This window comes from Podarcis bocagei, assembly GCF_964188305.1.
Source record: "Podarcis bocagei genome assembly, chromosome: 4".
Classification (NCBI taxonomy): Eukaryota; Metazoa; Chordata; class Lepidosauria; order Squamata; family Lacertidae; genus Podarcis; species Podarcis bocagei.
Genome location: NC_138128.1, coordinates 23,626,138 through 23,654,129, shown reverse-complemented (window position 1 = coordinate 23,654,129; position 27,992 = coordinate 23,626,138). Strand labels below are relative to the sequence as shown.

General features: G+C 43.2%; 1 protein-coding gene and 1 pseudogene across 2 annotated transcripts; both read right to left on the bottom strand.

Moving 5' to 3' along the window:
• Positions 1-1,363: 1,363 nt before the first annotated feature.
• On the bottom strand, positions 1,364-20,441 carry LOC308584898 (amine oxidase [copper-containing] 3-like). The gene is made up of 4 exons (XM_081190190.1): positions 17,929-20,441; positions 5,825-6,110; positions 2,820-2,949; positions 1,364-2,594 (listed from the first exon to the last, which is right to left on the bottom strand). Exons 1-4 carry the CDS (start codon positions 19,502-19,504, stop codon positions 2,310-2,312), a joined length of 2,277 nt encoding a protein of 758 aa, XP_081046316.1. The 5' UTR covers positions 19,505-20,441; the 3' UTR covers positions 1,364-2,309.
• Positions 20,442-20,464: 23 nt separating this feature from the next.
• On the bottom strand, positions 20,465-25,179 carry LOC308586115 (amine oxidase [copper-containing] 3 pseudogene; annotated as a pseudogene). Its single transcript, XR_014013492.1, has 2 exons — positions 23,537-25,179; positions 20,465-20,541 (listed from the first exon to the last, which is right to left on the bottom strand). The product of XR_014013492.1 is annotated as an amine oxidase [copper-containing] 3 pseudogene (transcript).
• Between the last annotated feature and the right edge of the window lie 2,813 nt (positions 25,180-27,992).

Genomic DNA, 27,992 nt, shown 5'->3' with positions numbered 1-27,992 from the left:
GGGGAAACTTCCATTCCTCCTCACCACTATGAGCTGAATAAAGAGCATGAAATCCACTCTCGACTCAGAGTATATTTCATGTGCCATGAATCATATCTTATCAGATACAATTGAGATGTAATAATAAAATACACTGGCCAGGTTTGGACATCAGGGTGAACCATTGTTTACTGCGCTATGTGCTGATTAGAAGGACGAGGGATGAATTTGTTCCAGTTTGCATTTAAAGGCTGATCTACCCAATTTGTGCTTCCTGAAACCATGTGTGAACCAAATCACAGCCATCCTTCAAAATTCACACTTCTTTGACATTTGTGATGCTGTTTCCCAGGCAAATAATGTGTGCAAAAATGTGTGCTAAATGCATAGATTTGGGGGAAAGGCTTGTTTAAAAGTGTGTGCATTAGGCAAAAATGCATACAACGATTATTATTTAGGTTATGATATTATTGATTATGTATACCCAATGTATCAGTCGCCCGTGGGGTTTCACTGTTTGTGTTTTGGTTGTTGGTAAAAAATAAAAAAATTAAACATTAAAAAACCCAAAGATTATTATTTATAAAATTTGTATCTCACCCTTCCTCCCATAGGATTATTTATGAGAAATAAGCACTAAAATGCAAACAATTTTTTTAATGAGCACTTTAAAAAGAAACTGATGCAGAAATGTAGAGAGCTGAATTTAAGTTTGGAAAAAATGAGAAACTGAAATTGGTAGAGCCTCCCATTCCTAGCCTATTGCAGCCACTTTGCTGCTCCCAAGTCATGTGGGGGAGAAAGAAACTATTATTTCCCACTTTACCTCCCAACCAGGGATCATGATTTGTTTACTCTAAAGCATAATTCTAAGCCAATCACATACCTTGACTTATCATGGTTTGTTTGAGTGAAACAAAGCATAATTTCTGATTCAGATGTAATGCTGAGCAGCACAGGAAGCGGTCAGACCTTCTCTTTATAGCACTGGGTTTTAGTGGGTTAAAAGGATCATAGCTCAATGGATCATAGAATTGGAAGGGACCACAGGTTGGAAGGGACCACAGGGGTCATGCCACCCAACCCCCTGCAATGTAGGAATATTTCACCCAACGTGAGGCTCAAACTCACAACCCTGAGATTAAAAGTCTCATGTTCTATCCTGACTGCAGGATGCTGGTGTCAACCCAGATGTGTCTAATACATATCTGTACCAGGTTGGCAAAGCTTGATGTAGACTGCCCAGATGTCCAGAAAGGTACCATATTTGTCTTGGATAAGCTGCAAACTCAGAAATAGAAAATGTCTTCAGGTTCCCAGTGGTGGTCAGAGGGAGTAGACCTGCATTTCCTCTGCTGAAAGATTATTCTCTTTGCCACTAAGAATGATTGAGATACATTTTAAATAACATTTGCAATTTTCAATGTTCAGGAGATGTGGACATATATCTAAGAAACAGATACACAATTATTGGTAAAACCTGGATTGAGTCTTTTAATGTGGCAGCTTGACAGTGCCCATAATAAAGGTGCCCCAGTATGGTTTTTTTAAAATGACAGGGATTAAATTTTGAGCCTGACAGGTGGAGTGATGCTTGACTTTTCCTGACGTCTGTGGAATGAGACAATACAAAACCCCATTCACTTAAGCATAGCAATCTAGTCTGCCCTTTGCTAAATTGAAAAGCAATTCAGCAAACCGGTGCCAAAGACACCAAATTAATTGAGTTTTGGAGGTGTGCTTCCATTAAAACAATTATCTGCACTGCTACTTGCAGAAATATCAAATTAAAAATTTACAAATAATCCAGGTGTATTAAAAAGAGAAACCCAATGGACTGCTTAGCTTTTGATTTCAATTTCCTCCTACCCTGTCCCTGCTTTTTGCTAAACAGATCTGGTTTTGGATTGACACTGGCAGAACTGATGTGCATAAATCTTCCTGACAGGCCATTTGTGAGCAGCCACATACCAAATTTCTTGGTAATAGGCTTGAGTTTACTGGAAGGCAAATGGCATCATAAATTGATAGTGTGCTAGGCAAATATGGTCACTTGTGCTATCACAGCCACAGGCTAGCACACAGCAGCTTTGTGTGGCAAACAGCAAGCGATGTAAAGTGTGTTGTGATCTTGTTGTCTGCCGAGTACAGAGTCCCGGCAAAAGATTCTTGCAAATACAACTAGCGAACATGTGCAATGTGTGGAAGCAAGGCTTAAGATTTGGGTTTCAAAGACACTGGAAAGAGCTGGGATTCGCTGTTCTTGGTATACACAGATTTCATGCTGCCCTGTTCAGCAGCCACCCACCCTCTCCCAAAATTAGAAGGCATCAGAGTGTCGTCATGTTTTGGAAGCCCTCATAAGTGAAAGGTGGGAAGCTGGGCAAGCACGCAGCTGTTTTTGGCACGCAGGCGAGGTAGTTGACGTTGCAGGAAGCGGGGTCATGCTGGCTGCTGAAGAAAACGCTGTCTGGAGAATCCATAGAAGGATCATCGTCAAAATAGTTGTAAGGCCTCAAAAAGAAGCCAATCACGTTCCCAAGCGTTGGAGTGTTGGGAATGTCCTCAGCATGTGGAATATGCAGGAAGCCAGCGGTGATCCAGGCAACCAGGTCCTGCCAAAGGGAGACACAACGGATCATGTTAAATGGCTATCTAAGGGAAAGGCCTGGTGAGAGAAAAGGATGGTGCAGGAGAAGCTTCAGATATAATGAGCCACTGTTGATGCACTCCCATGAAATCTGCTCAGCCTGTATATTTTAAAATATATCCAAAGTCTCCAGTCCCTGTGTGGCTTCAGGGTGATAGATCTGTCAGTGCCCATAGGGATCACAACTCACCTCATTGATAATGCTCTCATTGTTTAGGAAGTCAGCAAAGGCCACTGAAGGTGTCCATGGGTCCATCTGGTTATAGATACTGGTGCTAAATGGTTCCTTCTCTTTCCGTTTGGTGACAGCCAGCTTGTACCTGAAAAGCAGAGCGCTGCTGAGACTAGTGTGTGGAATCCCAACTGCCCTAGGAAGGAGATCCAGCAGTAAGCTACAGAAGATGGGTGGTTAGTATGCTGCCCTCCAGGTGTTCTGATCCAACTCCCATCAACCCCAACCAACATGGTCAATGGCCGGCTGGGAGTTGTAGTCCAAAAACATCTAGAAGCCCACGGGTTCCCCACAGTTGCTGTAGTGCTTGACTTTGGTCATTCTCTCAAGATGGTGGATAGACTCCCAAATTTAGCTTCTCTAGAGCTGCTTGCCACTTTGGGGGTTTCTAGCTTGTTAGAATCCATATCCTCTTTGACAAACAGAAACACCACCTCCAGTATGCTCTTCCCTGTCCTTCCTATTGAGTTGTATCCAGAGATAATAACCGTGTCCCACCAGCTTTCTCCAAGCTGCCAGATTCCCATAATACCCACTTTATCTAATAATTATACTTATAATGTATTATTTGTACCCCACCCATCTGGCTGGGTTTCCCCAGCTACTCTAAAATCAAGCATCCCAGTTTGACTGTGAGGCTTCTAGCATAACTGTATCAGAACATATACACTGTGTGTCTCTCCACATATCTTTGGCACGTGTGTTTTGCCCTGCAGTGCTTTGAACTTCTATCATGTGCTCCTGTGCCTTCAATGTCTAGTTCTCCCCTGTAAATTTTGGACAATCATTAACATTTTCACCCTCATTCCTAGGGAATGATTTGTGCCAAACTGGACCCTCCTCAACTTCTGTTGGCTTTCGGCCCATGATCAGAATGAAAGTGGTTCTGCTACTTTATATCTATATATCATCTATCTATCTATCTATCTATCATCTATCTATCTATCTATCTATCCTCTCTCTCTCTCTCTCTCTCTCTCTCTCTCTCTCTCTCTCTCTCTCAGTATCAATCACGCACCAGCAGTCTGGTTCCTCTCCTTTGTACATTCCCCAGAGCATATCAAATCCCTTACCTTCCTCCTGACACCACATATTGAGACATCTGAGCTGTGCCTGTCTAGCTTGCCCTGTCTACATGGGACAGGTAGCATTTCTGAGAAAGCTACCTTGAATGTCCTGGTTTTCAACTTCTTATGTAGTGGCCTAAATTTTGTTTCCAGGACCACATGACTACATATTCTGCTGAGCCCTGGCATTGGACATTCCCCCCTGGCAAAGTTTCAGACATCATCAAAGCTTGCAACTGCAGGGACTCAGATGGAGCCAGGAGAGAGACAGAGTGATGGACACAAACCAAAGCACTCAAAATCTCAACACCCTTAAAACAAAGATGCTTTCAAGAATGTATAACTTGCTGTTAAAATGGAACACTCAGGACAAGACGGTTAAATCTGTTATGATTAAATGGGCACAGGACATTATGTTTGCTGACTGGGAACAGTTGTGGACCACAGGTATAAAATTTACGGCATGTAATGCCCTAAGAGAGAATATTATGAAAAAGATTTATAGGTGGTACATGACTCCAGTCAAGCTTGCAAAAATCTATCATTTGCCCGATAATAAATGTTGGAAATGTAAAGAAACTGAAGGTACATTCATTCACCTTTGGTGGACGTGCCCAAGAATCAAGGCTTTCTGGGAAATTATCTATAATGAAATGAAAAAGGTATTTAAATATACCTTCCTGAAGAAACCAGAGGCCTTTCTTCTGGGCATTGTCGGCCAATTGGTGCCAAAGAAGGATAGAACTTTTTTATGTATGCTACAACAGCAGCAAGAATACTTATTGCAAAGTATTGGAAGACACAAGATTTACCCACTCTGGAAGAATGGCAGATGAAGGTGATGGACTATATGGAATTGGCAGAAATGACTGGCAAAATCCGAGACCAGGGATAAGAAATGGTGGAGGAAGATTGGAAGAAATTTAAAGACTATTTGCAGAAATACTGTAAAATTAATGAATGTTAAAATGATGTTGGACTGAAAAGAAGTGCCTTCCAGTAGCACCTTAAAGACCAACTAAGTTAGTTCTTGGTATGAGCTTTCGTGTGCATGCACACTTCTTCAGATACACACAGTGTGTATCTGAAGAAGTGTGCATGCACACGAAAGCTCATACCAAGAACTAACTTAGTTGGTCTTTAAGGTGCTACTGGAAGGATTTTTTTTATTTTGACTATGGCAGACCAACACGGCTACCTATCTGTAACTGAAAAGAAGTGGTTTTGGAAATAAGGTTAATAAGAATAGGTAAATATAGATAGTCATATGGATGAAAATATATAGTTATAATAGGTTCAGTTATAGAGCAAAGATAAATGAAAGAGGGTAAGGATTTGCTGAAAAGACTTGGAAAACGGGATTACAAAAGGGGAGGTGTGAGGAGGTCAAGGAAATAAGCAAATGAGCTCAAAGATGTTGAAAAATGGATTTATTCTTTTTTAAAATATTTTTTCCTTCTTCTTTTTCCTATTTCTTAGTTATCTGTTTTTTTGTATTTTGTACTATTTTCTTTTTTCTTTATAGGCTGCTTTATTGTTAACTTTCTCGTTAGCTTGTGTTTGTTAGTTTTTGTTTGTTTTTTCTCTATGTGTAATTTTTTGCATACTCTCAATAAATATTCTAAAAAAACAAAAACAAAATCTCAACACCCTTAGAGTTAAGGAGCCCCAATTTCATGGGGAAGGGCCATGGTATGTATAAAGCTCCGGTTTCAGTCCTCAGCATCTCCATGTAGGGTTGGGAGAGAACATGGTCTGACACCCAGAAGACGTGCCAGTCAGTAGACAATACTGAGATAGGTGAACCAAGGTCAGTATAAGGCAGCTACCTATGTCCCCGTGTCTCTGATCTGGGTTTCCCATTTGGGTTTCAGCATCTAAAAATTAGTCACTTACCTTCCCCAACTGATGGCTCGCTCCATTGGATCGGTTTCTGGCAGGTGGTCTCCAGAAAAGCTGACCATCTGGATCCGATAGCCTTGCTTATGGCCCCACTTGTTTGTGCTGTTGGCAGCAAAATATATGTGCCTTGGCATGTTGTCGTGAAGGCGGAAGGCGGCCTTGTTCTCAGTGTCCAAGACTTTCCTTACTATCTTCATCCGGTGGATCTTATTCTCTGGACTCCAAGGGGCCTTGACTGTCTCAAAAGCCATGTCATTGGCTACCAGGGAATTTTTCACACCTAAAACAGAAAACAAATGAAGACAACTGTTGAGGCGTCATATTTTTCAGCTGCTTGGTCATGTCCACACAAGCGCAGCTTTTGTTAACATAGAAAAGCAGCCACAAGTGCCAACTCCTAGGGTCCAAGGCACTTTGTGTCCCCCAAATATTTTTAATGATCCCCAATGTTCAGGTGGCAGAAGAGGGTAAATGCGGAACTGGTGCAGCTTTAGTGGCTGGTGGCTCCTTCTCCTCCCACCGCATGGGGTGGGGTGGGGGAAGTAGCTGGTGGCACAGCAAGACAAGGAAGAGGAGGCTGATACTGGAGCCGAGTATGGCAGGGTGTGGCTCAGTGGTTGGTAGCTCCTGCTGCTGCCACCACTGGGGTAGCTTCCACAATCTTTCCTGTCCATGGAAGGGAGAGGACAGGGGCTGCTGTCCTCTGGGGCTGTGCTCAGTATTGTACCAACTGACTGGGCTCTCCATTGCTCCTGAGAGCCAGTGTGGTGTAGCGGTTAAGAGCGGTGGACTCGTAATCTGGTGAACCGGGTTCGCGTCTCCGCTCCTCCACATGCAGCTGCTGGGTGACCTTGGGGTAGTCACACGTCTCTGAAGTCTCTCAGCCTCACTCACCTCACAGAGTGTTTGTTGTGGGGGAGGAAGGGAAAGGAGAATGTTAGCCGCTTTGAGACTCCTTTGGGTAGTGATAAAGCGGGATATCAAATCCAAACTCCTCCTCCTCTTCTTCTTCTTCTTCTTCTTCTTCATTGCCAACCCTACCTGGAGATGCCTGGGCTTGAACCTGAGACCTTCTGCATGCAAAGCAGATTTTCTACCACTGAGCTACAGCCCTTCCCTTACATTGTGGCATCATGGTGGTATCATAGTTATGGGAGAGGTCATACACTCTGTGGCATTTGGAACTGCTTGGTTTATGAAACAAATCACAGCCAGGTCAACTGTGTGGTAGCTACTATGGTCCAGAAATATCTGCTGGCCAATTATAAATGCAGTTACCTGGGTGGTCGTTCTGGCAGGAAGCCACCCAAGTTTCATGCCAAATACCTTACACTTAGATCCTATCTGCTGGACCGAGGTCAACAAAGACCATGCTATGGTCATAATCTCATCTATTTTTACACATCTAAAAGTGGGAGTAGATCTCACAGGCTGCTGAGCTCGCTCTTCCCTGTAGAAGAATGAGTCTTCAATGGTCTCAGCAAAATAAACAAATGCAAATAACTTGCAGAATCACCTTCAGCATGGCTGCAAATCAGGTTCCTTGACACCTGCGGAGACATGTAAAGTGCTGATTCCAGATCTAGACTGCATTTGTCAGGCTCCAGACAGATGTGAAGAGATGATTAAATTTGGTGGCATTATGTTCCGCTGAGCTTTAACTCATTTTTATCTTGCTATTTTATAATGTCTACTGTACTTTATTTGGCTTGAGTTTTCTTAGCTGCCTTGCAGCAAGCTCTAAATATTTTAATAGAAACAAATCAAAGCTTAGATCCTAAGATAAAATAACCTCAGGAAGTTCACCAAAGAAAGGCTTCCCATCCCTTCCTCCACCTACACATAACTGTGGTCCCCCAAAAGAGCCTCGTGGGAGGGTTGGGACCCTCCTGAATAATTTCTGGTAGGCTGGGAGGGAAGAGAGGGAGACTGCCAGAAGGTCAAACTACACATTACTCTAAATGCATAGTGTACACACTGGTTCCCCCCCCCTTATTTAAATTACAGATATTAAGTCCATTGCGGCCATAGCACATGCAGAGGTGAGGTTAAACCCTTTCCTCTACAGATTTGATTTGAACGCAAGTTAGTTCTTTGCACAGCTATGAGACTTAAGAAAGGAAGCAAGCAAGCATTCATTCATGCCAAATGGTAGCTTGCCGTCCCCAAGCCTCATAACCATGTGAGGAGCCAGGTTTTATCAGGATCATGGCTAAAGCAGGAAGGCTTAATCTTTCCCTCACTAAGCACATCAGTCTCAATGAAAATCTGGGGAAGGAGGGTAATCCGTAATTGAATAAAGAAAATCCACACAGACAGCAGCTTGCTGCACAATTAAAAGGAATGTCGCATTAGGTTAACCTAGAGCCAATTTTCAGATTTGGGATTCTTGATCCCTCAGTAGACCACTGTGCCCCATTCCACATTTTTCAACCCTTCAGTGAAGGGGTATCAGGCCCTGCAGGGAAGAAGGTGGGATGGGGAACGTTCTTGTTTTGGATGCAAGTTAAAGAGTGTTAGAGGAGACCCGACAAGTGAAGAGAATTGCATAGCAAGATGCAGCGTTCTAAACCACAGTCTGAAGGCGATTACTTGGTTTCCTAAAGGACACAAAGAGAATGAGCCCTGTTCATTTTAAGGTAATCCAATAAGAGAAGAAATTGTACTTACTGGAATATTTCTTCCCAGATTACTCCAATCCATAATTTATATTTATGGTACATGCTTAATAAATACCATATTTTTCTCTCTATAACACTCACATTTTTTTCTCCTAAAAAGTAAGGGGAAATGTCTGTGCATGTTATTGAGTGAATGTGTGGTCCCTGGAGCCAACTGGCCCGAGTACAGGGGCAAAAATCAGGCAAAAATCAGATCACGGAGGAGGAGGAGGTTGCTGCTTTCCTGCATTCTGCCTCAGGGTCTTACTGCCCACTGTTTTCGCTAGGAGCGCAGCCGACAGCCACCACCTCCTCCTCTCCGTGCTCCGCTGCTGCTGCTGCTGCTGCGTCCAGCATCGCAGGCAGCCGGAAAATGCAGGTGGGAGAGAGAGGGGGGGGCTGGCTTGGGTGGGTGGGGGGAAACTTTTGCCTTCCTTTCCTCCCTCCCGTTAAACCCCTCTCCTGCATTGTTAGCCAGCTGCTTCTCCGCACACCCCTCTCATGCTCCTTGTCCCTTCTGTGTTTTTCCTTCCCTCCCCACTTAAAACGTGGTTACAAAGCACGGATCCACATGGATCCTCAGGATCTTTGCATTGGGTCACCCCAAATTCACCATCAGATCACATAGCATGTCCATGGCTACAGCCTGCACCAAAAAAATCACGCACCCACTGTTGCCTTGGGCTGCAATGGTGCAAAAACGTGGTTACAAAGCACAGGTCCACATGGATTCTCAGGATTTTTGCATTGGGCTACCCCAAACTCACCATTAAATCCCATGTCTGTGGCCACAGCATGAAGCACAAAAATGATACATCCACTGTTTCATTCAGAATTTTTTTTCTTGTTTTCCTCCTCTAAAAACTATGTGCGTGTTATGGTCAGGTGCGTGTTATCGAGCAAAAAATACGGTATATCCCTGCCCCATTTTCCATGCCATTAAGACAGTGTTGCAGTGGCACACTGTTCAAACACATATTCATGTTTGCGCTGTCATCATACGTCATCCATCAGCTCCAGCCTCTCCCACCTGGCCTTACACGGAATGAGTGAGCCTGTTGCTGAAATCTCAAGAGAGATTGCAGATTCTATAAACATACAAGTCACAAGAATACCTACAGGCCAAAAGCTGGACTTGGCTTCAGGACAGCCCAAAATCTATGTCTGTGGCAGCAAACTCCAAGTGCTGGAGATGAGCAGCAGCTCCGGTTTCCCACAAACTGTTGTTCCTGTTAGTAAATCAGTCCACCGAGGCTGCATTTTGTGATTGGTATAATTCACATGACTGACTGAGAGAGTGTGAGAACAAGAAGAAACAGTCTTATCTCTTCCTGCTGCATATGTCCTTTGTAACTGTACCTTCGCTTTTACAGTGCCTGTCCTCGAAGCTGAAGAGAATGCTAGCCATTATGCTTTCTCTGTATATAATCTGTAAATAAAACGTAGAATAGAACTACGGAGTCTGTACGATTGCTGTACGATGCCAGGATATTAGTGTGCATAAATCATTATGATTTGTGTCGCTGGGGCGTCTGGAAAAGAAGGGAGTAGCATTTCCAGAACCACGCTCACCGAAGGACGCCTGGAGAAATGGGGGGCTGCCAATACCCCAGGGCATCTTCCAACATTTCTCTGAGCCTTAAATGCCTGTTTTTCTATTACTTTTGGCAGGGAGTGTGGCATGAAAAGGAAGTAACCTCTGGTAAGCTGTTCATGTAAACCATAACAAGGAAAACATATTTTAAGAAGGAACAACAGTTTGGACTTCCGGGGGCGGCGCGAAACTGTAATGGCGGTCCTCTTCGGTCTCTGAAGAGGGGCTCCGCGGAAAAGGGTCGTTCGCTGCGGCATAGCGACGACCCATCAAGATAAACCACGGGTAGAGTGAGCCCGTGGCCGTGGGACTCGGCGGGCACCAGAAGCTGCCCTGAAAACACAGAAGGGACCCCGTAAGGAGACCCGGAGTGAAGGAGGGGTAGCGGTGCTGTGAGTTCATCGCTCTTTCCGCGGAAGTGAAGCCGCGCGGCCGTTGCAGATGAGCGCTGATCCTTCTTCCTAAAACCAACACCAAACTGCAAGTAACATACCCGTGAGTAAAGGGTTTAAAATTGGCAAAGAATTTGTTAAATTTGGCTGAAAACGGGAGACGAGAAAAGGGAAGTCCGTCTTCCGACATTGCTGACAAGATCAAAGCAAAGCTTTAAAAAGCGGAAAGCGCTTGAAACGGGACTGTGGGAAGTTTTAACTTTTTCGTGCTATTAGACCTGCTCTTTTTTCTTTTAAACCGAAGGTGGAAATGGACATTGATTAAAAGAAGGAGTAAATGGGGACTTTCCTCCTACCTCCCTTTTTCTTTGGGCTGTATTTCTAAAGAGCCAGATCGTCGGGCTGCCGGAGAGGGAGATTGTGTGAAACTGCGGAAACAGTTGCAAAAACTTTGCAAAAACTTTGTTGGAACGTAACTGATACATTTGAGCAGAAAAGACTGGACGTGATACTGTTGCAAGCACCTCTTGTGAAACTTTGCTGAACTATAAAAGGTGCTTTGGGGGAATTTTGAGTCTTTGAAGGGACTGTTGGACTATCGAATTTACTGAGTTGAAATAATTTGGAACTTTAATGGCGGATTACTTCCTTCTTTGTCTTTGAAACCTGGTGGCACTCCCCCTACAGGGCTTTCGGATTATAAAATCCTGGGAATTGACTTTTGTTTTGAATTCCACTTCACTGGTTGTTTATAACTGAATTTGTCTCTCCCATGGAACAATAGACAATCTGACCTTGAACACTGACAGATGTGTAATGAGTGGTGCAGGGAGAACAAGAGCATCTAAAGCTAAGGAATCTAAAGAGGCCAAGGAAAAAGAAAAGGAAAGAAAACCAGCACAATTTGTACAAACAACACTGACCCAAGGACGCCGATCGTCGGTTCCAGCTGTACTGGTGACTCAAAGGGAGCAAGGGGAAATAACTGAGAAGTCCACTGAGGAAGATATGGCAGCAGGTGGGTCAGATACACTATTAAAACAAATATTGGAGCAATTATCAAGTTTAAACCAGAAGGTGGACGACCAGTCTTTGAAAATAGATAAAGCGACTTCCTCGATTCAAAAATTGACTGATCAAGTTTCCCAGCACACGCAAGCTATAGAGAATTTGCAAGGAGCAACAGCGGAAAATCGGGAATTAGCTGGAGAAGCAATTCAGAAAGTGGGAGCTCTACAAAAAGAAGTTGAAGAAATAAAAGGAGAAGTCAAGCCCCTGCACAAACAGGTGGGTGAACAACAAATTTATCTGTCAATGGTGGAACTGAAAAATCGTGAGAGTAACATCAAATTGAGAGGCATCCCGGAACTCGAGCAAGGAGACTTGATTGGATACTTGACACAGGAATTTTCGAAGTTCTGGGGTTTAAAGGAAGATACAGACTTCAGGATTGTCTCGGCATATAGATTGGGAAGATTGGTAAGGAAAGACAGATCCAGGGACTGTTTGATAATTTTAAGATCAAAGGAAGAGAGAGACAAGATCCTAGGTCTTCACTTCAAAAAAGCAATTGAAATACAAGACAAAAGGGTGGAAATTTATAGAGATATTCCGAGACAGTTGCTGGACCTCAGAGCCACCTACACAGAACTAGCAAAATTGCTGAGACACAACGCAATTCCCTATAGGTGGGAGTTTCCACAAGGACTATCCTTCACCTACAAAGAAAGGAAGGTTAAAATTAGAACACCTGAAGATAACCAAAAGTTCCTTCACGACCACGGAGAAGATCTCCAAAAAGGAGTAGATTGGCTTCCAGTCTTACCAACACCAATACTGCCTGGAAGCGGGCCAACGCCTGCACTCTCGGGATCTGAGCAAAAGGAAGGCACCTCATCCTAAGAACATCTTAAATAGAACAGGATGTCTCTGCAGCTACTTAGTTGGAATATAAATGGCGGGAATTCTCCGGAAAAAAGAAGGAGGATATTTCATATCCTAAAAAAAGAACAATTGGATGTAATATGCTTACAAGAAACACATGTGACTAGGCTCCACAGGAAAGTATTAATCAATAAAAGACTTGGCCAAGAATTTATTTCATCAGACAAAGTTAAAAAAAGAGGCGTTGTAATTTATGCAAAGGAGAACCTGTCACCAAAATTTCTATTTAAAGATGATCATGGAAGAATTCTCGCAATTGAAATTCAAACACAAGGGGAGAAGATTTTGATATTAGGAGTTTATGCGCCAAATGATGGAAAATCAGAATTCTATAAGAAGCTGCATGAGACAATGATGGACTATTTGGACTATTCTAACATTATTGTGATGGGAGATATGAATGGGGTGGTGTCAACAAATATGGACAAATCTCAAAATCAAAACTTAACAACAGACGGCAGACTCCCTAAAACCTTTTTTGAAATGACAGACAATATGGACTTGATTGACATCTGGAGGACAAGGAACCCCTTGGGTAAAGAAGGAACCTTCTTCTCTGAGGCCCATCTGTCATGGACACGAATTGACCAAATTTGGATATCTAGAGGGCTGGCGCCGAAAACAAGAAAAGTGGAAATCTGCCCAAAAACCTGCTCCGACCATAATGCCTTGAAAATGGAATTGAGACTTTTCCCAACTGGATCCTTCAGATGGAGAATGAATGACACCTTGTTAAGAGATCAAGAGATTGTTAAGAAGGCCCAAAAAACGCTAAAGGACTATTTTGAAATAAACTTGAACACTACGGTGGAGAAAAGAACAATCTGGGACGCAAGTAAAGCTGTAATGAGAGGGTTTCTGATACAACAGAATACAATAAAGAGAAAATTCTGGAACGGAAAAAAGGAAAAATTTTTAGAGAAAATAAGTGAAGGAGAGAAAAAGTTGAGAACCAAACCGAAGTCAAAAGAGGTGCTAAGAGAGATCAAATTCCATCAAGCACAATATTCGAAATTGATCAATCAAGAGATTGAGTGGAAAATTAAACAAATGAAGCAGAGATCGTTTGAATCAGCAAACAAATGTGGAAAGTTGTTAGCTTGGCAGTTGAAAAAAAGACAAAAGTTAAATACGGTTACAAACTTGGAGATTCAAGGAAAAATAGTTCAGAAACCAGAAGAAATAAGAAAGTGCTTCCACAGATACTTCAAAGAGCTTTATGCACAGGGGCCTCAGAAAGAATCGGAAATAGACCAATTTTTGAGGACAAATGGACTATCTAAAATAAGTCAAGACAAAAGATCAATTCTTAACAGCAAAATAACTCAACAGGAAATTGAAGGTGCCATCCAAAATATGCAGCTTGGCAAATCTCCAGGCCCGGATGGACTCACCTCCAAATATTATAAGACTTTGAAGGACTTCTTGACACAACCGTTGTTGGAGGTTTGTAACCAGATCATGGAGGGGAGGAAGGCACCGGAAACGTGGAAAGAAGCATTCATCACATTGATACCCAAGTCAGAAAGGGAAAAGACCCAGCTTAAGAACTACCGTCCCATCTCACTCCTGAATGTGGATTACAAAATATTTGCAGACATTTTAGCGAATAGACTTAAAAATGTACTAAATGAAGTAATTCACAAGGACCAAGCAGGCTTTCTCCCTGGTAGACACATGTCTGACAACACCAGGAACATTATTGATATATTGGAGCTGCTGCGAATCAGAAATACAAGGGCGGCTTTAATCTTTATTGATGCGGAGAAAGCATTTGACAACATTTCTTGGATGTTTATGAAGAAAAACTTGAAAGGGATGGGAGTGGGACGGGGGTTTGAAAATGGATTAGAAGCAATCTATTCAGAACAAAAAGCTAAACTGATAGTGAACAATGTGGTATCGGAGGAACTCCAAATTGAAAAAGGGACACGACAGGGGTGCCCTCTATCCCCTCTGTTATTTATTTCTGTTCTGGAGGTATTGCTGAATATGATCAGGGAGGACCAGTTGGTGCAGGGTATAGTGGTCGGAGCGAAACAATACAAATTGAAAGCTTTTGCAGATGACCTAGTCTTGACAGTACAGGAGCCAGAATCTAGCACAAAAAGAGTTCTTGAACTTATCTTGGAGTTTGGTCGGGTGGCGGGATTCAAGCTAAACAAACAAAAAACTAAGGTCTTGGCCAAAAATTTGACGCCTACAGAGATAGAGGGGTACCAGAAAGAGACAGAGCTAAGTGTGGTTTAAAAAGTGAAATACCTGGGGGTATCTTTGTCCACCAAAAACTTAAATCTATTCAAAGATAATTATGAAAAATGTTGGCTGGAAATTAAAAAAGACTTGGATATTTGGTCAAGATTGAAACTTACCTTGTCAGGCCGAATCGCAGCTATAAAGATGTGTGTTTTGCCAAAAATGTTATTTTTGTTTCAAACCCTCCAGGTCGTGGACAGAATGGAATGTTTTGGAAAATGGCAGAAGGATATTTCTAAGTTTGTCTGGCAGGGCAAAAAGCCCCGAATAAAATTCAAAATACTAACTGACTCAAAAGAAAGAGGGGGGTTTGCCCTGCCGGATTTAAGGTTATACTACGAAGCTGCAGCCTTCTGCTGGCTGAAGGACTGGTTTCTGTTGGAAAACACTGATGTCCTAGATCTGGAAGGGTTTGACAATGTTTATGGTTGGCATGCATACTTGTGGTATGACAAGGCGAAGGTTCATAAACTGTTTAAAAACCATATTGTCAGAAAATCAATTTTTGCCGTCTGGATGAAGTATAAGGACTTACTAGAAAGTAAGACCCCGAGGTGGTTATCACCAGTGGAAGCCAAGATTTCTAAAAAAAGGCCCAATATGGAGGCCTACTGGCCAAAATATTGGGAATTAATTGAAAGAGTCGGAGACAATTGGAAGCTCCAAAGCCAGGACAAATTAAAAAGTAAGGTGCGAGATTGGTTACATTACGCTCAAATTCAAGAGGTATTTAAAATGGATAAAAAAGTGGGTTTCCAGACGGAGAAATCGAAACTGGAGACGGAGCTACTAGAACCAAGGACTAAGGTACTTTCGAGAATGTATGACTTGCTGCTTAAATGGAATACACAGGATGAGACAGTTAAATCTGCTATGATAAAATGGGCACAGGATGTAGGACACAATATTATGTCTGAGGACTGGGAAAGGTTATGGAACACCGGTATGAAATTCACGGCATGTAGTGCCTTGAAAGAGAACATTATGAAAATGGTATACCGGTGGTACATGACCCCAGTCAAGTTGGCTAAAATATATCATCTGTCTGATAATAAGTGTTGGAAATGCAAGGAGGCAGAAGGGACATTCTTTCACCTCTGGTGGACCTGCCCGAAAGTAAAGGCCTTCTGGGAAATGATATATAATGAGTTGAAAAAGGTATTTAAATATACCTTTTCTAAGAAACCAGAGGCCTTTCTCCTGGGCATGGTGGACCGGAAGGTGCCAAAGAAGGACAGAACCTTGTTTATGTATGCAACCACAGCAGCAAGGATTCTTATTGCAAAGTTCTGGAAGACACCAGATTTACCCACACTGGAGGACTGGCAGACGCAGCTGATGGACTATATGGAGTTGGCAGAAATGACTGGCAGAATTCGAGATCTGAGCGAAGAAACAATGGAGGAGGACTGGAAAAAATTTAAGGACTATTTGCAAAAATATTATAAGTTGTTTGAATGTTAAGATTGTGCACGATCAAGAAACGCTATGCTTCTGCAATTTATTTAAGTAAATGATAAAGTAAGTATTGATGAAAAAACGAGATAAATTAGAATCAAAATATTATGTTTATTAAGAGTGTTAAAACTAAATTACAAACTTCTGAAATTGGTAACATAATAAATTCAAAGGTACAATAAGATGTGAAACAAGATAACAAATTGCTGAACTGGCTAGAATAATGAATGCAATGTTGAGAGGATGTGAGGAGGTCCAAAAAGAAAGCGAACTGTTGAAGGACGTTGTGAAGGTTACTTAATTTTTTCTTCTTTTTCTTAATTTTCTTCATATATATAAAAAAAATGTTTCTTGCATGTTGCTATGTAAACAAATCTGTTAACCTATGGAAAGAAACGCAATAAAAAATTTTATAAAAAAAAAAAAGAAGGAACAACAGTTTAAGGAGGATATTGACAACGGGACTGTGTGCAGAGCAGAGCAATGAAGATGGTCAAGGGTCTGGAAACCAAGGCTTATGAGGAATGGTTGAGGGAGTTGGATATGTTTACCCTGGAAGAAAGAAGACATAGAGATGATAGCCTTCTTAAAAGTTTCTGAAGGGCTGTCACATGTATAGTGCAGAAAGCCTGTTTTCTGGTGCTCCAGAGGATAGGACACGAACCAATGGATTCAAATTTCAGGAAAGGAGATTCTGACTAAACATTGGGAAGAATGTTTTGAGAGTAATGATTTATAGGTGGTACATGACCCCAGTCAAGCTAGCAAAAATCTACCATTTGCCTGACAATAAGTGTTGGAAATGTAAAGAAACTGAAGGTACCTTTTATCACCTTTGGTGGACGTGCCCGAAGATTAAGGCTTTCTGGGAAATTATATATAATGAAATGAAAAAGGTACTTAAATGTACTTTCCCTAAGAAACCAGAGGTGTTTCTCTTGGGCATTGTCGGCCAATTGGTGCCAAAGAAAGACAGAACTTTTTTTATGTATGCTACTACAGCAGCAAGAATACTCATCGCAAAGTATTGGAAGACCCAAGATCTACCCACCCTGGAAGAATGGCAGATGAAGGTGATAGACTATATGGCATTGGCTGAAATGACTGGCAGAATCCGTGATCAGGGGAAAGAGACGGCGGATGAAGATTGGGAAAAATTTAAAATCTATCTTAAGAAATATTACAAAATTAATGAATGCTAAAATGTTGAGGTTTTAGAAAAAAGGGGATTACAGCGGCATAAGATTAAGTAAAAGAAAAGAATAAATAAGGGACAAATTGGATTAAAATAAGTGTTAGGATTTGCTGAAATAATTTTGGAAATTGGGGTGTAGAAAGGGGAGGTTTGGGGGAGTCGGAGAAGCGAGGTTTATGAAAAAAAGGATATGAAATTATACATGTCTGTTTGTTTCTTTATTTGTTTGTAATGTTTATAAAAAATTCTTGTAAAACCAATAAAAAAATATTTTTAAAAAAGAGAGTACTGTAGATGTTCAACAGTTCAATGCACTACCTTGAAAGCTGGTGAGCTCTCCTTCCTTGAAGGTTTTAAACAGAAGTTGGAGGGCCACCTGTCAGGGATTAAATAGCTATGACTCCTGCAGTCCAGGGGATTGAACTAGAGGACCCTTGGAGTCACTTCCAAGTCTACCATTCTGTGATTCTTTCTGTATGGGCTACAAGTAGTCAGCAAGCAAGCCACAAACAGGCACAGAAAAGCCACAAAAGAGACATCCCCTTACCAGCAGTAGAAATTACTTCAATCCATAAGTTACAAAAGAGGTGTACACTTACCACCAATGTCCATATCCACCTTGAAATTAATGTTGTGAGTGTGAATTGTTCCCAATGTCCACTCTTCAACTCTGTTTCCAAATTCCAAGGCATCGCCAAAGTAAAAAGCAGATTGAATGTATCCACTTGCATGGATCCTGATCCCGATAGCTCCATTTTGATGAAATATAAAATCCCAAATATAATCATAATTACCAACTGTAGATATGGACCTGAAGACAAGAGCAGAATCCACCAACCCTCCATAAAACGGAGGCTCTGAGCGGTCATAATGGCGTCTCACAGGGACCTCAGCATTCTGCTCAAAGATGCAGATAGAGCCTTTGCGAGTGACAGGCAAAGAGGAATCAAGAAAATAGTGCCTGTCCAAATAGGTAGCCAGGTAAGGACAATCCATGCCCTGGGTGAGAGTGGAGCCAGTTAAACCAAGGCCAAAGCTTAGGTCCATGTATCTGGTCAGCATTGCCCCTGGAGTGTTGGAGCCATAGATGGCAGATGCATCTTGCAAGCTTAACTCATAGACTATCCTCTCACCCTTAAACCTAACATCAAAGATCTGTGGCCCCCTATTAGCATCTATGCCAAAGGCAAAACTCCAGGACATGAAGAAAACCTGGTTATTCCAGATGCGGAAGCGGGGACCACGAGGTTCATACTGCAAGGGGCCTAGTCTCTGGTGTGGAACCCTCTGCTTCAATGAGGAATATCCTCCGTCAGAAGGAGCCTTTCTGACCTTGGCTATTTTAACATGTCCCGTAATGAACTGTCTCTCAATATCTTCCATGTCCTCAAAGTACTGTCCATTATAGAAGACTTTTAGCACTTTCCAATGAGAAATGTCTAGGCTGCTAAGATCTACCAGGATTTCAAATCCAACCGGATGCAGATAACTGCCAGGGACATTCTGGGAATGAACAACCCAGATTTTCCGGTCTCCTGATTTTTGTCCAGGTGGTAAGGCAGGGAAGTTTGTGAGATTGCTTCCATTGTAATATAGTACTTTCTGCATAAAGTTTGGAGCCTTGGGGTATTCTTTGTTCTTCAGGAAAGTAACGATTTCTTTGAATTCATTATTTAGGAGAAACCTTCTGGAGTAAGGCAACTTCCCTCCATACTTCTGCACTGTGACATCTTGGTGGTACATTGGATTTGGAAGAGGACCTACCACAAACTCTGTGACATTTGGGTCCTGCTGGTTTCCAAAATGGAGTACAGCCAGAGCTTGCCGTGCAGGCCTGCTCCCTTGGTGGTCCAGGAATTGGAGCACTTCGGCTTTGGGAGGAAGCTGAAGGGTGATAGAAAAAATGCAGTTGTCCGATGACTTGGTTTGAGGAGGTTCTACTAATGGCACCCCCAGGTTGTACTGCAGGTAGATCTTCACTTGCATGATCTCTTCTGGAGTTAAATCAGCAAATACCTGGCTGTAGATTCCATGGCTTCTTTCCTTCCTTCCCATCTCCTGAAGATGGCTGTCACAAAGCATGGGCTTCCCTCCTCTGTTTTGGAAAGCCCAGACTAAGATGAATATGATGGCTGTGCACAGAGCTAAAAGAAGATAAGCCAATTTTATGTTCATGTTCAGCAACACTGTAAGCAGGTTCCAGGGATTTCACAAAGCAGACTGTAGAATGCAGATTGAATCAGCAAACAGAGTATCTAGAATCCCAGGTGAGGGCAAATCAAAGTTTTGGTGAGAGTCCTGCTATGCAAATGAGCTTCGAAACCTCAATAATCTTTTTATGTAGGCAACCACTGACCATATGATGCAGCTCAATTTTCCTGTAAAGAGGAAAGCAATGATGTATTCCTTCACACCTTGATAACCTGATTTGTCAAGTCTGAACACCTTTGTTCCTAAATGAGTTAGATGCAGGCTACAGAGCTACAACAAACCACTCTTAAGTAATCTTCTTTATGCAGTGGATGAAAAAAAAATGTTTGGAAGAGGAAGCTTTGCAGAAAGAAAGTGCTAGCAGAACTTCCTAGTGGCTGAGTCTTCCAACTGATGCAGCACTTAACTCCACTGAGGCCACACCCTCAGAACTACTGGCAGTGACTGGGGGTGGCTAGGAGGGAATGGAAGCACCTGTCTATTGATGGAGCTTTGCCAATGAAAGAGCACGTCTGCCACATACACCTCAGCTATGCCCGTGAATTGTTCCATGGATGTAGAGTGGTTCTTTCACCACCACCACACACTGTTAGAGTTCCAAATTAGACATTCTGGAGGCTGGGAAGAATGGAGATAGCCTTGGAACCACTGGAGTCAAAACCCATTCATTCACCAGAGAGGCCCACAATGGGGCTTTCTCTATATAACAGCTTGGAGCTGACATAAGTAATCACAGGTGGAGATTTGCCCTATGTGGAGATGCTCTACCACTGAGCTATGATCCATCCTAAACCAGTTCCAAGGGTTCTCTATAACCATCCAAGTGGTATCATTGTGCTTAAAATGTCTGGTGTGGATCTCTCATTGTTGTTTTGACTTACGAATCTGCTTCCATGCATTTACACTTGATTTTCATTTCCAGTCCTATTCTTCTGTAGACTGGAGAAAACACTGAAGCCGAGCTGCGCACTGATCTTCTGCTTTCCATATATGCCGAATATCTGGGTCAGAGAAAATGTCATGTGTTGGGAGGGAAAGGCTGTTCATCGAAGATCACAGAGAGAGAGGCAGGAGACTGCAAGCAAGGAAGCATCAGGTGACACCAAAAACTAGTCAGCAATAGTCCTGTGTTTGTCAGTAAGCCTGCATAGCACTGGCCTTAAATTAGTTAACCACTCCATTATCCACACAATTTCTGAGAAAGGCACTGCAAGTTTGATGTTCTGGAAATTCTTGAATTGTTACCTGGCTGGTTTTGCTTGTGCCCTGCAGCTTAAAACAAGCTTTGCAAGGGACCGGTTGCCAGAATTCAGAGCTGAGAATTTAAAAGTAGCTGACTTATTTAATCCTGGCATATCACTGTGTGAGATTTGCCTAACGAGCCCCATCAGTGGCAGGGTCAGCGCAAGGCATTTTGCTGCCTGAGGTGAAGGACAAGATGGTACCCACCCCCAAGGCACATACAGAAGCCAGCTTGATTGGCAGTTGAATCTTACTCCAATACAGGGGAAATGAAAGTATCTTGTCATGTAGATCCCTCAGGGGGCAGAGGAAGATTGAGATGAGAAGAGCAAAGTGAAAGCAGCCTGGTATTGCCTTAACTTAGGCTGCATACACACGGTGCATTTAAAGCACATCTCTCCCAAAGAATCCTGAGAACTGTAGTTTATCCATCACAGCTACCATTTCCCAGCACCCACAACAAATTACAGCTCTCCGAATTCCTTGGGTGGAAGGAAATACTTTAAATGTGCTTTAAATTTACAGTGCATATAGGTAATGGTAAAGGTAAAAGGTCTCTATCCCTGGATGATTTCAGTGGAGACAGCACTGTCATGCTTAAAGGTAAAGGGACCCCTGATCATTAGGTCCAGTCGTGACCGACTCTGAGGTTGCGGCACTCATCTCGCTTTCTTGGCCGAGGGAGCCGGCGTACAGCTTCCGGGTCATGTGGCCAACATGACTAAGCCGCTTCTGGCGAACCAGAGCAGCACATGGAAACGCTGTTTACCTTTCCGCAGGAGCGGTACCTATTTATCTACTTGCACTTTGACATGCTTTCAAACTACTAGGTTGGCAGGAGCAGGGACCAAGCAACAGGAGCTCACCCCATCGTGGGGATTTGAACTGCCGACCTTCTGATCGGCAAGTCCTAGGCTCTGTGGTTTAACCCACAGCGCCACCCGTGTCCCTACTCTCATGCTTAGATTTCATTAAAGTCAAGAGCTTTCTTTGGATTGTGCCCTTAACAAGTTCGCAGCTTCTGAAAGGTCATGAAGAAATCTGCATAGTAGGCCTTTATGTAATTCAATGACAGTTCGGATCTCAAGTGGTTTTACCACCCTCTAGTGGGAAATAATCGTGGAGAAGAGATTTATGTGGAGAAGAGATTTATCCTTCTCTGTTGTCCTGGATCAGCAGGATTTCAGGGGGACATAGCCAAAGAAGCAGTAGTATTTGAATTCTTTTTAAAACAGCAGCTACTCTAAAATTGAATGAGAAAGCCTAGTGGGGAGCAGAGTGGGTGGATGGATTCCTCAAGACATGACCTGAAGACACATAATTGTCAGGAACTGCTCAGTCTCGGTGCAATACCCCCATGTGGTGAACCATTGGATGGCAAGTCTGAGTTTCTCAGTGAAGTTCTTCAGACCATGGGCTGACTCCAAACTAGCCATTGGATTATCCTGGACAGGAAAGACTTTTTCTTGCTAAGCTTTACTCAGATAACAAGATCTTCTGGTGTGCTCCAGTATTACTCGTTTACACCTTAGTCCCTTCTTTTGTTTAGTCCTTTGTTGTTGTCTTGGTCTTTGCCCCGGATGTCTAGCATGTCTGTAGTTCTACACTGAATATAACCCTTAGGCTTCAGCCCTGGCTACTGGCTGGCCCCATGGCTCCCGGGCCTCCCTGGATGGCTGCCCATGGCAACAAAGCAGCCCTTACTGGAAAATGAGTGAGATCTTGGTCAGGTGGCCAGACGGAAGATTTTTGCAGAATGCCAAGTACACCATTTAGATTGAGTTTCATAGAATCATAGAACTAGAAGGGACCCCAAGGGTCATCTAGTTCAACCCCCTAATCTTGGAGGAAAGATGGGACCTTAACGTAACAAATTAAATAGGTAAATCATGTCTACAAATTGCCTATGGATGAGAAAAAGTAGTTCATGTAAAAAAAGAGAGCAAGGTAGCCTTCAACCGTTGGCGTTCAACTAAGTTTTCCTCAGAGAAGACCCCTTGAAATGAATGAACCTAACTTATATGGAGGCAATCTCCATCAATTATGTTTTAGCTCATGTGGATCTATTTCTGAGGAGCATATACTTCTCTGATTAATATACAGTAATCATAACAAAATGCTCTCGGAATGTACTATTGTGTTTTAAATTCACTCCTGAATCTATTCAATAGGAAGCCTTTCAACCCTGCTGTGGATATTGCTCTGTTTCACTACCAAAAGTGAAGTGACCGGCCCCCGCCACCTGCCTGCCAGGAGATGGACCTTGGTCTTAAAATAGGTTAAATAGAAATATACTGGGCTCAACTGGTGGCCCCAAAGGGCCCATATAATACTTTGACAACGATGTGCATTCATAATTCATTGAAATAAGAAGCAGACATGGATTTGCCTCCCTCAAGACATGTTTTGAGGAGAGACTTCAGGAATGCCAAGCGCTTTTCCCAGGGCTCTGTTTCCATGGAATGAAGGTCAGTGGAGACGGTGATGCCTATAGAATGTTTGGTTTTATTTACACATATATGGAACCTGAGCATAGGATAGATGGGAGCACAGCATTAACAGATTGTGCTTCTCCATCAGGCATCCAGGGAAACCCCCCTGACACAACTTGGGTTCAGCACATGTCTCTGTCTCCAGGTTCCAGAATCAGCCCAAACTTTCTCACACAACAATTCCCTCCTACACACACACCACACACTTCGACAATAGAAATTACAGCAATTCATAAAAGTTACAAAAGAGGTGTACACTTACCACCAATGTCCATGTCCACCTTGAAATTAATGTTGTGAGTGTGAATGTCTCCCAGTGCCCACTCTTCAACTCTGTTTCCAAATTCCATGGCATCGCCAAAGTAAAAAGCAGATTGAATGTACCCACTTGCATGGATACTAACTCCGACAGCTCCATTTTGATGAAATTTAAAATCCCAAACATAATCATAATTAGCAACTGAAGATATGGACCTAAAGACCAGAATGGAATCGACCAACCCTCCGTAAAACAGAGGCTCTGAGCGGTCATAATGGCGTCTCACAGGGACCTCAGCATTCTGCTCAAAGATGCAGATAGAGTTTTTGCGAGTGACAGCCAAGGAGGAATCAAGAAAATAGTGTCTGTCCAAATAGGTAGCCAGGTAAGGACAATCCACGCCTTGGGTGAGAGTGGAGCCACTTGAACCAATGCCAAAGCTTAAGTCCATGTATCTGGTCAGCATAGACGCTGGATTGTTGGAGCCATAGATGGAACCTCCCTCTTGCAAGCTTAACTCATAAACTATCCTCTCACCCTTAAACCTAACATCAAAGATCCGTGGCCCCCTATTAGCATCTATGCCAAAGGCAAAACTCCAGGACATGAAGAAAACTTGGTTATTCCAGATGCGGTAGCGGGGACCACGAGGTTCATAGTGCAAGGGGCCTAGCCTCTGGTGTGGAACCCTCTGCTTCAATGAGGAATATCCTCCGTCAGAAGGAGCCTTTCTGACCTTGGCTACTTTAACATGTCCCGTAATGAACTGCCTCTCAATATCTTCCATGTCCTCAAAGTACTGTCCATTATAGAAGACTTTTAACACCTTCCAGTGAGAAATGTTGAGGCTGCTAAGATCAACCTGGATGTCAAATCCAAATGGATGCAGATAACTACCAGGGGCATTCTGGAAATGAGCAACCCAGATTCTCCGGTCTCCTGATTTTAATCCGGGTGGCAATCCATGGTAGTATGCGAAATTGCTTCCATTGTAATAAAGTACTTCCTGCATAAAGTTTGGAGCCTTGGGGTATTCCTTGTTCTTCAGGAAAGTATGGATTTCCTTGAATTCATTATTTAGGAGAAACCTTCTGTAGTAAGGCAACTTCCCTCCATACTTCTGCACTGTGACATCTTGGTGGTACATTGGTTTTGGAAGAGGACCTACCACAAACTCTGTGACATTTGGGTCCTGCTGGTTTCCAAAATGGAGTACAGCCAGAGCTTGTCGTGCAGGCCTGCTCCCTTGGTGGTCCAAGAATTGCAGCGCTGCAGCTTTGGGAGGAAGCTGAAGGGTGATAGAAAAAATGCAGTTGTCTGATGGCTTGGCTTGAGGAGGTTCTACCAATGGCACCCCCAGGTTGTACTGCAGATAGATCTTCACTTCCATGATCTCTTCTGGAGTTAAATCAGCAAATACCTGGCTGTAGACACCATGGCTTTTTTCCTCCAGTCCCATCTCCTGAAGATGGCTGTCACAAAGCATGGGCTTCCCTCCTCTGCTTTGGAAAGCCCAGACCAAGATGAATATGATGGCTGTGCACAGAGCTAGGAGAAGATAAGCCAATTTCAAGTTCATGTTCAGCAACACTGTAAGCAGGTTCCTGGAGTTGTTGTTTTTTTTAATAAATAAGTAAAAAAACCTGAATTTCTGTGGAAGCCGCCCAGAGTGGCTGGGGAAACCCAGCCAGATGGGCGGGGTACAAATAATAAATTATTATTATTATTATTATTATTATGAATTTCAAAGAAAGTCGGGGAAAAGACCAGCTCTGCAAGTGAGTTTCAAAACTGCGTGGTTTTCTTCATCTATGCAAACACCACCTAATGTGATGCATCTCCAAGGTCTTTCACAGAGCAAAGGAATGATGTACACATTCACACCTTAATTAGCTTATCTGTCAAGTCTGAACACCTTTCTCGTAATTGGATTAGACACAGCCTACACAAGCAGTTGAAACATAAACTGCCATTAAGCAATTGTCTTTGTGCAGAAGCAGCCAAAAAAAAAAATGTTTAGAGGAGGAAGATGTGGGGAATATATTTGAAAACAGGATCAAATGTGAGAGCCAACTGATCCGCATGTGCCTGATTCTTGAAGCTGATGCATCACTGAATTCTACTGAATTTTCTACAGAAGGGTAATACTGAAGTCCAAATCTTCATCACTGCTGACAGAGACTGGAGTTGGTTAGGATAAGGTTACCAGACGTCCCCATTTCCTGGGGACAGCCCCTGGATTTACAAATCAGTCCCCTAACAAAATCCTATCATTCCAACTGAAGTTGAAAAGTGCCCCTGGATTCATTGGGGAAAAAACTGGTAACCTTACGTTAGGAGGGAGTGGAGCTGCCTCTCCGATAATGAAGAGCTTTGCCAATAGAAGATGCTCATGAATGATCCATCAGCATAGAGCTCCAGTATCCAGTGTTAGGGCTGAAAGTTGACATTGTGCGAGCAAGGCAAGCTGACGATGGCCTTGGATCTACTGGATTCAAGACCTCTCCATTCACCAGAGAGGCCCACAATTGTGCATGCTCTCTACACCCGCCTTGTGCACTCTCAAAGCACTATTACACCACTTTAACAGTCATGGAGAATCCTGTAAATGTGCTGGGAATTGTAGCTCTGTGAGGTCAGCAGCCTTAACAAGCTACAGTTCCTATGATTCTCTATGACTGGTATTCTACATCTCGGTACTATTTCATAGGATCAAAACCACCATTGATTCAATAGAAGAGTTATACTGGTTATATATTCACTCAACTACTAAAGAGCATGGGAAGTGTACATTACAGCACCTGCCTCAACCCCCATAGCATGCAAATGCGTTATGGCATTTCACGTTGTTGTATCGGCTTACAATTTAATTTCCATTGCACTTGGTTTTTCATCCCCAGTCCCATTCTTCTGTAGACTGGAGAAAACACTAAAGCTGACTCTCTGCTTTCCTTATATGCTGACTATTTGGATCAGAGAGAATGTCATGTGTTGGGAGAAAAAGGCTATGCCTAGTGGGGAACAGAAGATTGATAGATCGTAGAGAGAGAGGCAGGAGACTGCAAGCATCAGGTGACACAAAACGATAGTCAGCAAGAGTCCCTCACTTGTGAGTAATCCTGAACAGCACTGGCCTTAAATTAATCAGCGACTGAATTTATCAGCATAATTTCTGAGAAAGGCGGAGCAAGTTTGATGTTTTGGTAATTCTTGAATAGTTACCTGGCTGGTTTTGCTTGTGCCCTGCAGCTTAAAACAAGCTTTGCAGGTTGCCAGAATTCAGAGCTGAGAATTGAAAAGTATCCAGCTTACTTAATCCTGACATATTACAGAGTGAGAGTCACTTAACAAGCCCCATCAGAGTTATGGCCAGCTCAAGACATTTTGCTGCCTGAGGTGAAGGGCAAGATGGCAGCTTCCCCCAAGTTTGATTGGCAGTTGAATTTTACTCCAATATAGGGGAAAGGAACGTATCTTCCACTCCACTCAAGGGCATAGGGGGTATGTTGTTGTTTAGTCATTTAGTCGTGTCCGACTCTTCGTGACACCATGGACCAGAGCACGCCAGGCACTCCTGACTTCCACTGCCTCCCGCAGTTTGGACAGACTCATGTTTGTAGCTTCGAGAACACTGTCCAACCATCTCATCCTCTGTCGTCCCCTTCTCCTCTTTTCCAGCATCAGGGTCTTTTCCAGGGAGTCTTCTCTTCTCATGAGGTGGCCAAAGTATTGGAGCCTCAGCTTCAGGATCTGTCCTTCCAGTGAGCACTCAGGGCTGATTTCCTTAAGAATGGATAGGGGGTATAGGTAAAGGTAAAGGGACCCCTGGCCATTAGGTACAGTCGTGACCGGCTCTGGGGTTGTGGCGCTCATCTCGCTTTATTGGCCAAGGGAGCCGACGTACAGCTTCCGGGTCATGTGACCGGCATGACTAAGCCACTTCTGGTGAACCAGAGCAGCGCACGGAAACACCGTTTACTTTCCCGCCAGAGTGGTACCTATTTATCTACTTACACTTGACATGCTTTCGAACTGCTAGGTTGGCAGGAGCAGGGACCGAGCAACGGGAGCTCACCCCGTTGCGGTGATTCAAACTGCCGACCTTCTGATTTAACCCACAGAGCCACCCGCGTCCCTTATAGAGGGTATAGGGCAGACCAAATGTCACTCACAACTCTTTCCCTGCCTCTCAGCATCTACTGCCTGAAGCAGCCGTCTCACTCTGCCACATCTTAGGGCCAGCCTTGGTCAGTGGAAGCCCTATGTAAGGACTTGCATTTGCACAATAGGGCTTTCCTCTCCCATCTCCTACCACCATCCTGCAAAAGTGACAACGGGGGACCCCCCAGAGCAGCACAATGGGGAAGGAGAAGAGGGGTTGTTCTGTGTGGCAACCTGAAAAGCTTGCACTGACTGAATATTCAAAATAGCATGACACTGACTTCCTCCTTCTGACTCT